The sequence below is a fragment of the Bemisia tabaci genome, chromosome 4 (assembly GCF_918797505.1).
Source record: "Bemisia tabaci chromosome 4, PGI_BMITA_v3".
NCBI lineage: Eukaryota > Metazoa > Arthropoda > Insecta > Hemiptera > Aleyrodidae > Bemisia > Bemisia tabaci.
In genome coordinates, this window is record NC_092796.1 from 6,655,176 (window position 1) to 6,672,948 (window position 17,773).

Consider the following 17,773-nt stretch of genomic DNA (forward strand, 5'->3'; position numbering starts at 1 on the left):
ACGAACAGTTGGATTTGAGCTTCCTCGCGATGAGTTGCACCGCGCGAACAAGGTGGAATAGATTAATTTACTCATCCAGTTGTCTGTTGGACTTAAGTCCATTTATAATGAAAAACAAATACGCGGCCAGGAGCCAAGGAGACTCCAAAAGTTTAATTAATCCTCTTTTATTATAAATGGACGTATTTCTGCCAAACGGAGCTTTGTGCATAATGACGTGAGCCCTGTTATGCATATATTCCTATGGGTCTCGGGGTTCATGTCTTAATGCACTTAGTTCCGTTTGACAGAAATACGTCCAAATGCAAACTCTACTTAGATTCCTGGAAACTAAAGACGAGTTTGCCAGGAAGAAAGAGGAGACCAAACGTCTTTGTTGATACAGATTACCTCTTCATGCTCATAATTTTAAGCTCTCGAACACCCACAATTTTTATTTCTCTTCGTAGTTGCGTATCTAAAGATCCACGGAGCTAATTTCCTAAAGTTTTTACCTATCTGCTAGTAGCTTTTTGTAGATGAACTTTCCGTCTTCAAAAACGTAAAGGATGATAATTATGTTTTTTATTGCTGCTAAACGCGTTTTGGAGAATTGGAAACTTTCATGATGGATCGTATTCGATACGTCAAACAGGTCAGATCGTATCGATATCGATTAGTTTAATATAGCCAGCCTCAAAAGTCAATTCTGTAATCTGAGGGAACGGGTTTCTTGTGTTAGATTTTTTAGTCTTATGAGTATTTAATAGCAATGAAAAGTGAAATTATTAGGAATTTTTTCACTTTCAGCTTCTCTTACTCAGATCGTAAAATTTTTGTTTGAGGTTATGTTCTATTGTTTTGAACCAAATGCTACATCGAACCGCTATCGAATACGATCTATATACGTAACGTTCTAGATGGGGAGTTACATTACGTGGTAAACTTTATATTGAATAAGTCTCGTTCGCCTAAGTCGATCCAATTAGTCTCCTCGAGACAGGATATTTCAATTTGCCGAGAAGGAAACTTGGTGATATTTTCCACCATCCGTGGAAAAACGCGACCAAAAGTTTGGAAATTCACTCCTCGTAACTCCTCGGGAAAGAAGGCCCTAAGTCGGAAAGTTCAAAGCATTGCGCGGCTGTCCCTCAACAATATGCAAGTTCCGTTTCTGGCGGCGCGTAAACTCCGCGAGCCACTAAAGATGTCTCCATCTCGACAGCAAACACGGCCGCCGCTTCGTCACCAAAATCACCACCTTCCCCCACAATCCGACTTAAATACGGCCGTGCTAAGGGAAAACACCGTATCAACATTCGAGAGTTGCCACATTTCCTCGAATAAAACCTTTATTTTTTGAGGAAAGTTATGCATATTTTTCCTTAAAAATTTCAGATATTTCAGATTGATTTGCGCACAAAATCGTGTGAAAATTTTGGAAACAAATAATCACGATTATCTCAGTAAATTCGGTTTTAACGGGGGAAATTTGGCAACATTTGAGGGCTCATACGGCGTTTTTCCTTGGCACTGCAGAATATCACACAATCCGGCGATCCCGCCCGGAATATTGCAAAAAGCGCCGTAAACTAGGCAACCGGCGCGGAGCCCCGAGTGAGTGGTTGCGTAAAGCGACGGGCAGAGTATCGGTTGTTGTCGAATTGTTCCGTCCCTCAGGAAGAAGCGCGTGAATCCAATGGGGAATCGTATGTGGATACGTGGGTTTGGCTAGGATGGGAGAGAGCGGGGGAGGGCTTCGGGGTCGTGATACTCGCTTGGCGCCTACATCTCGGATGGAGACGTAGGAGGGGCGGGTGAGGGGCGGGGAGGGGTGATCGGGGGTGGATGTGATAAATTAGGGTGCTGTTTGTATACCTTGTCTAGAAAAGAGTTGTCCGCTCGCGCTCGGCGGAGATGTCTCAAACTATTCTCAGAGGTTTTTCCACGAGTTGCCATTCCGTTTCAGAGTTCATGCATTTAGAGTAAAGGTTTGGAGGAGCAACCAGAAGGTCAAAGGATTATTATCGAATTTTCTATCACACTGAAGAGAAGAGACGGTGATTTTTATGAGTGTTAATTGAAGCAAGTGTAAGATAAAAGAATGGAAAACAACTAAAAAAAAAAAAAAATAAAAACAATAAATAAACACTGCAAAGTGTAGTATGTGAAAAGAAGAAGAAGAGAAAAAAACCACTAAGAAGTGGTCCGAATACTATACCTATCGCCGGTGTAAGTCGGCAATCACATAACTCGTTCGCGGTGTCTGAAAATCTCCGCCTCTATGTTATTTTTTTAAAAGAGAACTAATTGGCATCATTCCTTGAAGTTAATGAAGAATTTTCGCCGCACAGAGAAGAAAAATCACGGCAATTTTAAAGAATTGCCGTTGAGTAGTTTTCCGTTTAAAAAATATAAAATATAACAGGAAGTCTGTGACGTCGCAAATCGAGTTATGTGATTGCCGACTTACACCGTCGATATGTAATAAGGTGGAGAAATGGTGCTGGGTCCACACCATTTCGCGGGGAAATCAAAGCCAAGAAGTTCCAAAAATTATAATTAGAGTCAAAAAGAAATTAGACGTTTAGAGTTTTATAGAGTTTATTAGAGTTAAACAATTTATTTTTGCCTCTAATTAGAATTTCTGGAACTTCTTGACTTTAATTTCCCCGCGAAATGTTGTGGATCCAGCACCGTTTCTCCACCCTGTTACATACAGTGTAATTTATATATGCGAAAAAAGAAGCGAATTCATGTACCAGTGATGTATATATTTATCAGGCTGATTCTCAAGAAATAATTTTCAAGTGTAGCAGTGCGTCTAAGAATTTGCCAGATTTGGTCCGATCCGAGCCTTTAAAATTCCTTGATTTCTTGCAAAAACAAGAGAGGTTTCGTTTACGCTTAGGCGCTGCTTTCCGATTTGATTTTCTTGCTTTGCGCGGTCATTCACTCCGACTTATGGTCTCCTGACTCTGCTCCCGTCCAAGTCGTAAACATTTCTCGGGTCGCCTTCCCAGATGTTTTAAGCCTCATAAAATCACCTTGTGGCTTCAACAAATTGTTCACCTTTTCGAGCGATCCTATTTTCCAGGGATGCATTCCTCAGGCTTGGCTTTATGAAATTTTAGTGCACGGAGAAAAAAACTTCGTGAGTGGGATCCGAAGTTTAGGTCATATGGATCTCTGAAGTTTTCGGATAGAGCATCCGAACACTTATGGTCCAACTGCTGAGGTTTGGATTACACATCTGAAACTTCAGTTCTTACATCTGAAGTACTTCGGTTTTCACATCCGAAAAACTTCGGTTCTCACATCCGAAAAACTTCGGCTCTCGCATCTGAAGTACTTCAGATGTGTGATCCGAACCTCGACAGCTAGACCTAAAGTGAAAACTGACAATCTGAAAACTTCAGAGATCCATATGACCTAAACTTCGGGTCCCACGCATGAGGTTTTTCCTCCGTGTGAATATGTTTCTGAGGGTTGTTTGGAAACACAAATACCGGACTGAAGATAAATTAACTTAATTTTTTTCAACGGCGTACCTAGGATTTTGCCGTATTCGTCGTCCTCAGATCAAAGGAAGCAGGGGCACAGCCCACATTTTAGGACGGGAACGTTGTTACTTCTTTAAACAATCAAAGCATTATTTGAAAATGTCGCGATAGATACAAGCAATTCTTTACTTCATCGGCACAATAGGCATCTCTGGGATTAAGTTATGATGGGAGAGAAATAATCAAAGCTTTAGTCAGTTTCGCATGCGACGGATACTAAACGAATTCCATTATACCGACTGAATGCAACTTTTCGGGCTCCGTGGATGCTCGTGTTGCATTCGCACGAAAGTGAAGGCGTTTTGACTGTCCATCAACTTGCACTTCACGCGCAGCCCGAGGCGCGGCGTCGCGCGTCGTCTGTGGGCTTTATTGGTAGAATTCAAAATATCACAACGCTTTCAATGGGTCAGTTGTGCTGGTCACACGATTCCTTGTTAAAAAGGTTAATGATCCTGCGATCATATTGATATTTAACTTTATCCATTTCTTTTCTGTCCTGATAAGAAATACATTTCCGTGGGTCTTTGGATTATTTAAAAAACTTGGCTTTTAGCTCGTTTGATGTATCATTTACCAGGTCTTAACATACAGTTTTGGGTGGTTGGAAATCGTCGAATTTTACGAGTTTCACAAGTTTTTTTCCGCCTTTTGTGTGTGCTCTGAAGGGATAGGTAACGTGTGACGGGGTCTGCCGGCAGATTGCGTCATGTCTGTAGAGCTAGGATAGGGTGTGCTGTCCCCCCCCCCCCCCCCCTGTGCCATTAATCGACTGTTGATTCTATCACAATTGCCGCGAACAATCTCACAACTAATAAAGGTGAAAGAGAGACAGACCCGCTCATCATCCGTCGGTAAATAATAGAGTGGAACAGACGTAGAAACAATTACGAGACCGCTGAATGGCTAATCGCTCCGCACATAATTCACACTTGAGTCCTTTGAAGCCACCGTGCCAGACCGTCGTAATAATGCAATCTTGATGCATGTTCAATAGACCGCTGCGCAAAGTAAGAATTAAAACATCACATGCCAATTCGCAATTCATGGAAGCAAGTTCCACACGTAGAAAATGTCTGAACGCAACTCGTGAATAAGATTTTAGCGTTTATTGTTTCCATTACAATGAGTTAGCTTAAAGTTCTAACCGTGAAGAAATTCAAGACCCATGCTAGTCAAATCGGATATTGAAAATAAATCCGTCGTGTTACCAATAACTGCATCTTTCTTTAACAATTTCGTTCCTCCTCTTTTAGAAACGTTTAAATTGCAAGTGAAATTCTGTGGAAAATTCATAAATTCTCTGGAAAATTTGCATTTTATTACTTTAAATTTGGCAGTGTCTGAATATCCATGCGGCATTTTCTCTTAGCACGGCATGCGGCACACAGTGAATCGAGTCAATCAGAGAAGTTGGACATGAAATTTTTAACTAAAATTGTAGATTTTGATGTTTAATTCGTCACATTTTAAATTTTAAGGAGTGTTTCTTGAAGTTAATTTCACGAGAAAACCAATGAAATCACTTTCAGAACCTCAAAATCTTGTGTAAACGGAGTTTTAAGCTCTTAACGTTTCCAACTTTTGTCCAACTTCTCCTATTGACTCGATCCGTTGTGCGGCAGTGCGGGCGAAATCCTAAAGTGAAGACCCCCCGCGAAAAAGAGAGTCAATCAACAAATCCGAAGTATAGCGTTGAAACATCCATAGTTTCTTTTGTGTGTGTAAGTGTGGGGTGGGGGGGGGGGGTAGAGGCATATACTGTTGAGCTTTTGTCAAAACTGGCGTGAAAGTTAGCAAAATTATTTTCTCTCGGGTTTCATTGTGGGGAGTTAAGAGGGCACGAAAGTCACAAACTGTAATCCTGTCGCGAAGATCGTATGACTCAGATGGATTTTCTTGATTTTTGTATTCCTCTCCTCCGGTCTATTATGCTTGTATAATCCTTGGTATTGAGGGAAAGACGACGGTTCCCAATGAGAGGATAACCTACGCTACTGAGCAACACAATCATTGTTACATACATGAAGAAATATACAAGATATGAAAACTTCGGGGCATTGTAGAACTCGCCCATGATTTTGAACAAAAAAATTCAATTGAATAAATGAATGAAATTTAAATTTTCAGATAGAAAGCTCCGCATAATAAATTTACAATATAATTCTACTGTTATTTTTTTGGTCTGAATTTTTTAGCACATACCGTAGTACTGTTAGCTGCCCCTTCCCATCTGCTGTATGCATTGCAACATTGGGCGAAGCCGTGAAGGTACTCCTCCCCTTTGCACCATTGAGCGAGTCGTCCCCGCAATTATCGTTCCTCCTCTGACGAAAGGACGTATCTCGATGTCGGGATGAGCCCCAGAAAGCACGGAATCCTATGTGAAAGAGGGTTCACGCGAAAGTTGAGATGCGATATTACGTCGAAGGAGCGACGTTATGTGAGAAGCGGGAAACGTGAGATCAAATCTTTTAATTTCTCAAGTGCGGAAAACAAGCGCGGGTGATCACAGGGCGTACGCGCACGACCTCTGGCGACAATTTTGCTCAATTTTCTCGGTCAGATAACTCGACGACGGGCCCACTCGAAGCTACTTTGTAATAACACCCGTGAGAAGTAAACGATGATGAATAAAAACTATAAAACGCGCTTTTTCCCCGGCGCGTGCTTACGTGATGTGAAGACAGATGTCTTCAAGTTATCCCTGGAGGAATGGTCTGCCGTCAACTTTTGCTATAAGGAAAACTTGGCTACGTTTTCTTACTTCGTTTCATTTATCTTTTAACTGAGTTTACTAAGTAGAATAGGTTATGGTAATGTTAGAAAAAAAGATAAGGCCTCAGACATTTTGGTTCATGGGGAAGAATAAGACATTATTCCACGGAGAAAAAAATCAGAAAAACGATTTTCACCGAGTTGTATAACTAGAAAGAGGATCGAATGGTGGGATTTTAACGGAAAACTTTCTCCGTCCTCTTCTTCTTTTTTCTCTTCTTCTTCTTCTTCTCCTCCTTCTCCTTCTTTCTCCTTCTCCGTCTTGTTTCTTTTTCTCCTTCTCTTTCTTCTTCTTCTTCTTCTTCTTCTTCTTCTTCTTCTTCTTCTTCTTCTTCTTCTTCTGTCTCTACCTATCGACTAATGATATAGAACCCTGTTCCTATAACCGCTATTCTGAAGAAGGAGTACGGCCAGATTTACTTACTTGCCGCCCATGGGCCGCTCGTATTTTGCAGCCCCCTTCTAATTCGTTTTGAAACATTTAGTATAAACCATCAAGTGAACGTGCCAGAGAGGGAACCGACCGCTGCTGAACGCAGTGTGTTTGGCGCAATGCGTGAAGTATCCGTGCAGTCTTGTAGGCGCTATGCGTTTCACGCCGACCGCTGCTGACTGCAGCGACCGCACTGTGTTTGACGCAATGCGTGAAGTATTCATGCAGTCTTGTAGGCGCTAATATTGTTACATGCCAACCGCCGCGCCGAGGGAATCCTTTTCATCTCGAGTCCTCGTCATCATTGCTCTCTGCGCCGCGCCGTTCCGTTCCAGGCCAAATTGCATGTTCGGTTTCTCTCTTAACTCGACCAATTAAGGTGCTGTCTATTGTATCTATATTATTGTAAATAAATAACCGTGGCATTTTTGCGGTTTTAAATCCAGAATCTGGCTATCTGAAGCACGTTTCGCTCGATGTGAGCAACCTTTTTCTTGGTATAAGTTCATTTTCTTCTTAATATAATTATTTTTTCCTTGATTCTCGCGGATTTTTGGTAACAACTTCAATACGTAGTGCTTTTGTCAAAGCCAAACCAATAATTGGGGTCACAATTAACTAAATCTACTTATGCTTTTTAACGAATAAATCATCGAATGAGCTGCATGAACCATCAAGTTCTTCAGGTCTTGTCAATTCTATCCGGTGTTTTTTAGTTTGGGTTCTCAAGGCAGCCTCACACTTGCTCCTCAGCCACAGGCACTCATATTTGGGGAAGTCAATCAATGGTACAGAACAATAAACAAAGGACACTCACGTTAATAGGCTTATTGGTCTATTTATGTGTTTACTATTTGACTTATTGCTGTCTGGCCAGCGGCCAAAATATCCTGCACAGCGCCGCGTTCTGTATTTTGCCAATGACAAGTGAGCAAACACCACTCAACTTGTAGCCTGAGGGAGCAAGAGCAGTGAGCACATCTCAATTCTGATTGTATCATTTGAAAGGACAGCCGTCTATTAGGAAGTTCAAAATCCTGCTTTGATGACATTACGCGTTTCGCTATGAGGAATGGCAACGTCATCAGATGGCCTCTCCCTAACATCGCCCACCATACAGCGTATGCAGTGTTAATTATCAAGGACCGATCCCTATTAAAAAGTACGGTGGAGTGCATTTCACACCGGAGCCTAGTTACTCTCAAACATCTGCAATCTTATAATTGCGGAGTGGTATGTACTCCTTTTGCGGAGTGAACTCTGCTCTCACGGAGTGGAATCAACACCATATTACTATCACTGATTGGGGGGGGGGGGGTAGGCCACAGTGTAAAATGCACTCTGGATTTAACTCTGATATTTCTCATAGTGTTTGAAGTTGGCAATCTAATCTGGATGTAGAGACCGGAGAAATTGTTCGTAAAATGCTCAGAAAAACCTAAAAATGTGATTTTTTGTTGAAATGACAGGCATAATTAAGGCCATTTGGATCGTATTTGGCAACAAGGAACCAGTACAATTACAGTGTTGTAAAAATGTTACTTTATAATTGCCTACAAAATCTCTCAGAATAACAAATAGTTATTGCTGCCCACCAATAAACTATGGGCTGTCAAGGAAAATAACCGTGTAAATTCCTAAATTATTCTTAAATCAATAATTTTGTTGTTTAATAAAAACAACTTTTTCGCTTAACCCAAGCATTATTTTGGTTGTATCAAGAAAAATTCAGCTTAAATCAAGATGAAACAAATTCTTGGCGGCAAATCCAAGAACTGTCATGCTTGAGCTAGGCACCCTTTTTTTCAGTGTTGTTTTAGACGTAGGTCTAGACTCTGTGTGGAAATAAAACTGAAAAATTCCAATTAAATGCTCAAAAATGATACGTACAAATGATACTTATTTTCACAGTATGGTATAAATAAATTTTTCATTGATCAAAATTTATTACGCGATCGTCCTATTGCCAGAACTTGAGCTTCTGTAATAATTTCTGCTACTTGCGAATTGATGTTATAGTGCCAGTTTTGAAACCATCCAATGTGAAAAGAAAGAAAAAGAATAAAATAAAAAAGATATGGACAACTCAGCAAACAAGCAAGTGTTAAAAGATCGTTTTCAAGGACATCATTCCCCGATTTTTGAATGTTCTTTTTTTCCTCGTAATTTCTTTTTCTTTTCGCTTGATTACCATCTTTCCACCTTCAATTTCTCGCTGTGCCCCTTGCGCGTTGTATTTATTCTAGTTTTTTCTCGACCGGTTTTGAAAATCCTTTCTCTCCGTTTCTCTGACATTTTTATAATTCACTCTCATGCATTTCTGCGGCTGCTTTAATGGAAAATACCTGTTTCTCGTGCGCGTAGAAGCATGAACATATTTTTGAATTTCACATGACTTAAAAATTGTAAACAGAAAAAGCCCAGCCAAAATGTATGTCTATAATCTTGTATCGCTAAAATCATAAAAAATGATACTTAAAAAAAAAAAAAATATATAAAACACTTTTTACGGCATTATAAAATGATTTTTTAAAAAAAAGAAAAAAATATGAAACGCTTTTTACAGCTGTTATTTTTTTTTCAAAATGAGGACTGTAGATTTTTATCCTTTAGCTTTTAATTATAGACCTTTAATTTTTGATAAATTATTTTAAAAACGAGGGGAATTTTTTTCTGAAGATACGTCGTGAAATTACCTGCTGTCCCTCCAAAAACTGCACAGCAAAGCATCCCTTCAATGTAATGTAGATAAAAAATCGACATGATGACATTCAGATTGAATCAAATTTAACATTTTAAATACATGGTGAGGAGGGCTGAATGTATAAACAAGTAGAAGAATAAATGCAGGAAAATATAGGAATATTCAGAAGTATACGTGAACTACTGCAGAGAAATATACCCTTTGAACGGCAAAATGGGTTACAGAACATGATCCAAGGAGGGCCATCGTGAGAGATTTTGAGGTATATGGTATGATTCAACGGCAGCCTGCTGTTGTATCAAAGATTCTGTCTGTAAGCATATTTAATGCCAACATGTTGACGCGTATACCGCCTTTCCGAACGTTTCGACCCCTTACCAGATACAATGAATCGAGTACCTGAGTTCCTTGAGTCAATGACGCGCCGTATCAATACACTGTGTAGAAGTTGACTGCTTGGTTTTTTTTTGTATATGTGATACTTATTCGGAAAATATATTTTCTAAAATATTTGTCTGTTTACTGTTGCAGGAAAAAAACATATCTTACGGCAGATAAATGGTTTATTTAAGGCAGGAGAGCTCACAGCTATCATGGGGCCTTCCGGAGCCGGGAAAAGTTCCTTAATGAACATACTTGTAGGATACGTGTAAGTAAATGCTTCACTTCTCATTCATCTATCTTTTCCAGGCTCTGCAATTAAAAAGTCCATATTTTACATGACTTTAAATGGGGAAAATCTAATTTTCCGCACTCTCTTGGCAACAATGCATTTATTTATTTGTCATATTATCAGTCCCATGAAACATGTATTTGAATCAAGGACTATCGGAACTGCATTAATCAGCGGTTTCAAAACATTCGGAAAATCGCACAAAATTTTCAGTTCGTCTTAGGGAGCCACATGAAAGTCAACCATACTTTAAAAGTTTGAATTGACATTAATCATTTGAAAATCCGAGGTGTGCACGCATCAAAGGCAAGTAGTTCATAGACAAATAAGAGCCATACACCGGCTGCGTCTTAAGGCTAGCTGGAAACTTCTATTTTCATCGCTTTATCGCTCAACCTTCGAAATTGTCTTCTTGCTTGCTGCTGAGTCATTTCTTAAGTAACGCAATTCAGTCAAGAAAAGGAAAAATGAGTGTTGCTGCCTATAAGATTATGTTGAATCTCCGAAATTAGAAGTTTCCGCCATTGCTGAAAAGGTGATAGAGGTTCTACGGACTCGTCTTTGATTATTTTAAATTTAGTGTATTGTATGAAAATTTTCAAAATATTGGGGGCAATTTCTGTACCTTAGGCCCCCAAAACTTACTTTTGAATTTTTTTTACTTGAATATGACGTAAAAAGCATTTTGTAGTAATTTTATTAATCCGGCTCCTTCCATGAGTGAATTTTTGTACTCGATCTTGCAATTTCTTTTACCCGCTTTGCATCAACCTTGAACTTTAAAAAGCTGAACTTTATATTATGTTTTGGAACGGACCATTCTTTTTATTGAGATTGAATTTTGATGTAAATTGGTAACTGCTTTGGAGCCAAGCCGTGAGCTTTTCAGTTTTTGTCGTGAATTTTGAACTTTACCTTGTGCCTTAATTAATTGACAAACATTACATTCTGGTAATTAATGATACGACCTTCAATAATTGTTGTTGGGGAGTGATGTAGCATTGTGAGGCTTGATCTTGAAGACAAACGAACTGTGAATGATGAAAAGTGAAATTCATCTGCTCATTTTGATCTCTTTTTCCGATCCAAAATTATCGATTGACCGTCAAAAAATTCGACTTCCAATTTCGAATACGTCTGAAGCTCGCGTAATTTAGCAGTCCGAAAATATGACTAATAGGTCTTTTTCCCAAACTTTTAACGTAGGTAAGCCCCTTTTGCTTAAATTCTTCCAATCAATCAACTTACACTGAAAAAAAAAACCTCGGTGTATTTACTAAGAAAAGGGTAAAATTACCAAGAAGTCAGGGTTCTATTTGATCCCAGTTTTTTTCCTGTTAAATTGCCATTTATGGAATTGGTAATTTTACCGAAAATCCGGTAAAATTATTGAACTTTCTCGGTAATTTTACTGGACCTTGGCAAAAACGCCAATATTTTTTATAGGCTGTGGTAGAATTACCGAGATAAAATGACAAAGTTACCGGGAATTGATTACCATGAAAGTGGTATTCTTATCTGAAAAAACAGTAAAAATACCGGTTTTTAGGTAAGCTTACCAGTCTGTCTTGGTAAAATTACCAATAATTGGTAAAAAAAAATGAGATGGTAAAGGTACCAACGGACCTTGGTAAAAACGCCGAGAATTTTTTTTCAGTGCAAGTATCGCAAGCTAATGAGTTTTCTTTACGTTTTCAGAACGGCGAATACCTCAGGGAGCATCCTCACAAATGGAAGCCCACGACAGATGAACCTGTTCAACAAACTTTGTTCCTATATTATGCAAGATGATCTCCTTCAACCTCATTTAACCGTCTTAGAATCGCTAATTATCTCAGCTCATTTAAAACTCGGAAATGAATTACCAATAGAAGATAAATTATCAGTGGTAAGCCCTCCTTGATTCTTCCCATTTGACGTCTCGCGGAATTCTCAACAGTTGCGATTAATCTGAAGAATTGAGCTCTGATTAATTGAGGGCTCTCCCTGAGTTTACTCTCCGTGACGCCCACTGCTAGCACTCAGTTTTTAGTTCAGGGTTTCTGTTGCTTTTTAAGTGTGAAAGCAGAGGACCAGGTATAATGAAAGTTATGATCGCAGGCTTAATTTATCGGACCGAGCTCATCAGAAAAGGAACCAACCCACATTTGCGAAAAAATTGAGTTAAGAATGTTTTGAGTTTCACTAGCTGTATATTTTCTCCTGCCAAAAACTGCAAACCGGAAAACAGAAATTAGTCGGTGAAATGAAGGGACTAAGTTTATTTTTTACATTAAGCCTTATGCAGGAATAAAAGTTCAAACCTCTTTTTCTCAGTTTCAACTTAATGTGGGTTGGTTCCTTTCTATTAAACTCGGTCCGATTTGATTTATTTTTTAAGATTTTTAGTTGATGAAAAAATGGTTCACGAAGATATGCAAACACTTAAATTGATGAAACTTCTGCTTGCATTAAGAGGGCCTGTCCTCTGAATGCTCCCATGTTAGAATCAGTCTCATAGCAACCGGGATTTTTGCCACCAAACTCATCACGCGCCAATAACAACATTATGTACAGTTCATCCCATACCCATCAAGTTAATCAAAAGCCAATATATCACATGAAAGTGAACCGAATGAAATTTAGGTTGCTACAAATGTGCCATTTGTAAAAATTTCACGAAAGTTGTTGTACCGATGCATAGTGGATTTTCGCCTTATTGAGAGATCCAATATTTGAGATATTATTTGCAGGAACGTCGTATGATAGTAGCGCTTTTCATTGTCAGATTGTGCAACTGTGTGTAATTTGTAGGAAACCAAAGAAGCACATGTTTTATTAATTATGATTATGATAAGTAAAAATGAGTTGGATGGGGAGGGTGTGAGGATAGGCCTTTTGAAACGTCTAGTTGCAGATTAAGCACACATTTGCACAATCCGAGTGACGTTGCAGAGCTGATACGTCATTCTACAATTATTCACCAACAAATTATTGGCTTTTATCTTCAAAATTGTAGCTGACAAACTATAGCAAACCCTCTTATTACTCAAAATTGAGTAACAAAAGTGGATTTCTACCGCGCTAAGGAAGAACACCGCGTGGGTCTTCAAACGTTATAAATTTTTTTGGTAAAAAAAAAAAACAATTCGCGGGGAAATTTATGAATATCCCCACCCAAATTTTTCACAGATCTTAATTTGGGCCCTAAAAACTTTAAGGAAAAATACTTACGACTCTCCCCAAAAATCAATATTTAATCGGAGGATATTTGGTAACTTTCGAGTGATCGCACGGCTTTCTTCCTTAGCACGGTAGGAATTGGTGAGCCTCAAGCCACACGTATATTAAAGACAGCATCCCGAACAGCACAGGAATTACATTTAATTGCTTCCTGGAAAATACCTCTGCGGTCCTATCTTTGCGTTGCCAGCATTGGGATGAAAAGATCCTCTTTGCATGTTTGTTTCAATTGCGAAAATATAAATTTATCAGGGAGCAGGCAACTTCCTAATAATCAATGTCATAATTGGAATAATGCGACGAGAGGGGTCCTTATCTTTGCCTGGATTACGTAAAACTAATTGGTTCAGAAATCCTTAAATACTATTTTTTTGTGACCACGATGAAAAGTAGAGAGCTAGAGACGGGTGAAGAAGAAGTTAGTGTGGAGGTTTTACTTTAGCTATTTTCCGCCTGTTGATAATAATTGATGAGCGACTTGTTGATCGGTTTTCTTCGTTGAACGATGTCAGGTCGGGCAATTTGAGATACAAGTCGTCAAAGTGAAGCTTGTTCAATTATGACGGCAACCAAACTAAAATGAAAATTGAAATTATCTCACCAGCCCCGACTTTCTCAGACTTAGCTCAGTTGCCCAAGAAAAAAATAATTATTATTACTACATACGATTTGAGGAAGACAAACCTTGTGCTCAGAGTAGTCTGCCGTGAAAATGAAAAAAAAAAAAATCCTTCAAATTCACCAAAATTCCCTGCCATTCCAATCTTAAGTATATGTAGTACATCTATATTATAAAATGTCTTAAAAAAAGTTGTTCGAGTATTTTTTCAGTGAACAACTTTTGCCTCTGTTAAGATTGGGCTGGAATAGTGCCACTGATTTTACGTAACAACAACTTAATTCGACGTACGCAACGTAACAACGACGCACATAAGGGGTGTGGGAGGAGATCAGAATGTGCCAATTGCCTGATGATCTCTGGGAGGATAGAGGGCAATGGCGATTGGGCGTCGCAGAGCGCGAGAGTGCGCTATAAAAGCGGCTTCATGTACCTATGTACGACGTAATTTCATGTCTCTGAAATACTCTGTCACCACTAAAAATGAATAAGCTCATGTGTTCACTTTAAAAAAGGATGGATTATTAACTGTGGCTACTGTCTACTGATGTGTGGAATTTTGTGTTTCAAGGTGGATGAAATTATCGAAACCTTGGGTCTGCAAGTCTGCAGGAATACCAGAGTCGAAGGTTTGTCCGGCGGTCAACGGAAAAGGCTCTCGGTCGCGTTGGAGCTAGTCAGTAATCCACCTGTTCTATTTCTCGACGAACCTACAACGTAAGTCAAAGTTCCAACTTCAAGAATAGAAATAGTTCAAATAATTTTTTTAAATAACGAATTTTTTCCCCTTTTGTCAGAGATCATTTGTTATAATGTAAAAAAAAATAACAATAATCAAAACAATATTAAAAGTAAATTCGAGAAACCCAAACAGGGAATCGATTTGAAAAATGTTTGCAGAAAGAGTGTAAACTTCCAACTTCAAGAACTTTCAACTTCAAGTTCCAACTTCCAGAATAGAGATAGTTCAAATAATTTTAAATTTAGATAACGAATTTTTCCCCCACTGTCAGAGATCATTTGTTTTAATGTAAAAAAATAGCAATAATCTAAACAATATTAAAAATAAATTCGAGAAACCCAAACAGGAAATCGATTTGAAAAATGTTTGCAGAAAGAATGTAAACTATTGTGAGATTCACTTTTCCTCGATCTATTTGAGTCGTTTTCAAGTTACAGCACCATCGTGACTGATCGCCTCTTGGGCGGAGACGCGAAAAAATGACCTCGTCATCGACGCTTTTTTGTCCGAGCAACCGACTTTTGAGGCATCTCAAAAACGGTTCATGACCCTCGCATTTCTCACCGCCTTTGAATCTGAAAATTAGTGTGGAATAATTAGATGTTGAATTGAGCTTCGACATTAGCACTGTGATTTCTTCCTGGTTTTTCTAAGCAGGTCTGTTGTGAGGAAAAAAGCGAGAGAGACGGATTTTTTTTGCTGTTGTAATGTCTGGCTGTGAAAGTTCTTAATTTTAAAATGAAAGACTGAAAGGAAGAAAATCTCCGGAGTGATTACCTTAGGGTTCAGGCGTTAAAAACTTTCGGATTAATTTGACTCATGCAGAGTGAAGAAAACACCAGATTGGCCCGAGTAAAAAATAGGTCTGGACACGCTTTTTTTTATGCAGTATTTTATTTAAAAATTCGATTGAATACTTTAAATCTGTAATTTCGCTTCCCACTGTTACGAGCAAAAAGGTGAACAAAAAATTTCAAATTCACTTCGACAATTTTTTCCGAATCATTTGAATTTTTTGTATGGTCCCTTCTATATCCAAATTGGAAAGAAGATTCTTCTTAGTTCTTTTTCAATAAGTGATATCTCCGACGGAACTGGACGTAAAACATTTTTCGATACCCCCATCGTGATTTTTGAGCCATTTTTTATTACACTGAAAAAAAAACTCCGGCCGTGGGAGCCGCAATTACGGGCTATATAGACATGCCGTCCGTTCCGGGCTCAAAGGCCGAAAATTCCGGCTGCTGGAGCCGTAGCTTCGGCCTCTGAACCCGGAGCAATCGAAGTTAAGGCTCCAGCAGCCGGAATTTTCGGCCTTTGAGCCCGGAATGGACGGCATGTCTATATAGCCCGTAATTGCGGCTCCAACGGCCGGAGTTTTTTTTCAGTGTAGAAATAACTCCTTTTTTTGTTTAAGCTAAAGCTTGCAAGAGGCCCACTCACAGTTTTGATAATGCGATGCGATGTGTGTATTTTCAGGGGTCTGGATCTTGTGGCCACGAAACAGTGCGTGGGAGTTCTGAAAAGTCTAGCGCAACAAGGGAGAACGATCGTGTGCACGATTCACCAGCCGAGTGCAAGCATTTTCGAGACGTTCGACCACGTGTACATGCTCGCCAAAGGGCAGTGCATTTACCAGGGAGCACCCACGCAACTCGTCCCTTTCCTCGCCAACATAGGTCTCCACTGTAAAGCAACCTATAATCCCGCCGATTTCGGTAAGCCCCCGCCAAATGGACGTATTTCTATCAAACGGAACTATGTGCATTATGACGTGAGCCCTGTTATGCACATATTCTTATGGATCTCAGGGCTCATGTCTTAAGGCACCTAGATCCGTTTGATAGAATTACGTCCAAATAATATACTATTTCCTCTCCATTTTTATGAGAGATTTCCTGAAAAAGATAATTTAATCAACATTTTTATCTCGATTGGAATAAGTCGGTCCTCTCAAAGTAGAGTTCCTTTATACTAAGAGTTAAGACAACACCCTCTCTTGGAGTCACAAACGGGAATACAGATTACACCAGTGGTATGGCGTGCTTTGCGATTTATCGATTGATCGGCCATTTAAACCAATGGAGAAGTATCGATAATCAGGGCGTTCGCACCTTAATAATCGATTATTTGCCACAGCTTCAAATGGGGAAATATCGATTGATCGCAAAGCACCCCACGCCACTGGATTACACAAATTGAACGTTTTACGTGATCTTTGATCGGATCATGCTCAAATTCCTTCCTCCGTTCCTTCTCTCATTCCATTTGTTCCTTGTCGAACCCGTAATTCCTCGGTCCATTCCAGATTATAATTTTTGCAAGTGGTGAAAACGTAATCTTTATTCTCGTTTGTGACACTGTGGAGGCCTAAAATACGATAACCAATCAGAACGGGGTTCACATTGTCTTAACTCTCAGTATAAAAGGGACTGTACTCTCAAAAGAGTGGCGATTGTTTTATTACCCTAGAATTCTTCTCAATTCTAGCAAGTTGGCAACGTTTTCATTCATTTAAATCCATTATGAAAAGTCTGGGGGAGGCAGTCTGTTTTTGACAAATGTTGATTGCTTCACATGCTTTTAAATTGACAAAATACAATGTTCAAACTTGCCAGAATGATGGTTTGTCCATTGTTGAGCTCTGAAACATTCGACAACACGGGCCACACCCCGTCATATTGTCACTCTTAATTTTTCTTAAGTGTCCTTATACAAACTATTTCTCGGCGCTTTTTAGTAAAATTTTAGTCCGCATATTTTACCAGGAAGTTTTTTTTGGTAGGGTTACGCGTGTTTGCGAGTGTAACACATCACAGATCCATAATAATTCACTGAGAAATTCAAAGGGAAACAAGCGGGCAAATCTTATTATTTAAAAAATAGGATAGCGCTAGGTACTAGTGGGGTTATTCGTGTAACAATTGTAATTTTTTTTGGAAAATCAGTAAGATTCAAAACAGGAGAAGGCTGAGGTAATCGTCTGATAAACAATTTCAAATTTTACCGCACATTTTTTACTTAGACGCGCAAGCTAGCGAGTTTTCACAAGCCCTGAGT

General features: G+C 39.2%; 1 protein-coding gene across 7 annotated transcripts in view; it reads left to right on the forward strand.

Annotated features, from left to right (window-relative positions):
• LOC109037617 (ATP-binding cassette sub-family G member 4) overlaps positions 1–17,773 on the forward strand; it is a 157,246-nt gene that overhangs the window by 105,421 nt on the left and 34,052 nt on the right. For all 7 annotated transcript variants that reach the window (XM_019052380.2, XM_019052379.2, XM_072299205.1 and 4 more), the window contains 4 exons: positions 9,989–10,106; positions 11,829–12,018; positions 14,543–14,688; positions 16,193–16,431. In XM_019052380.2, the coding sequence (XP_018907925.2) occupies positions 9,989–10,106; positions 11,829–12,018; positions 14,543–14,688; positions 16,193–16,431 (693 nt within the window). The remainder of the gene's footprint in view (positions 1–9,988; positions 10,107–11,828; positions 12,019–14,542; positions 14,689–16,192; positions 16,432–17,773) is intronic.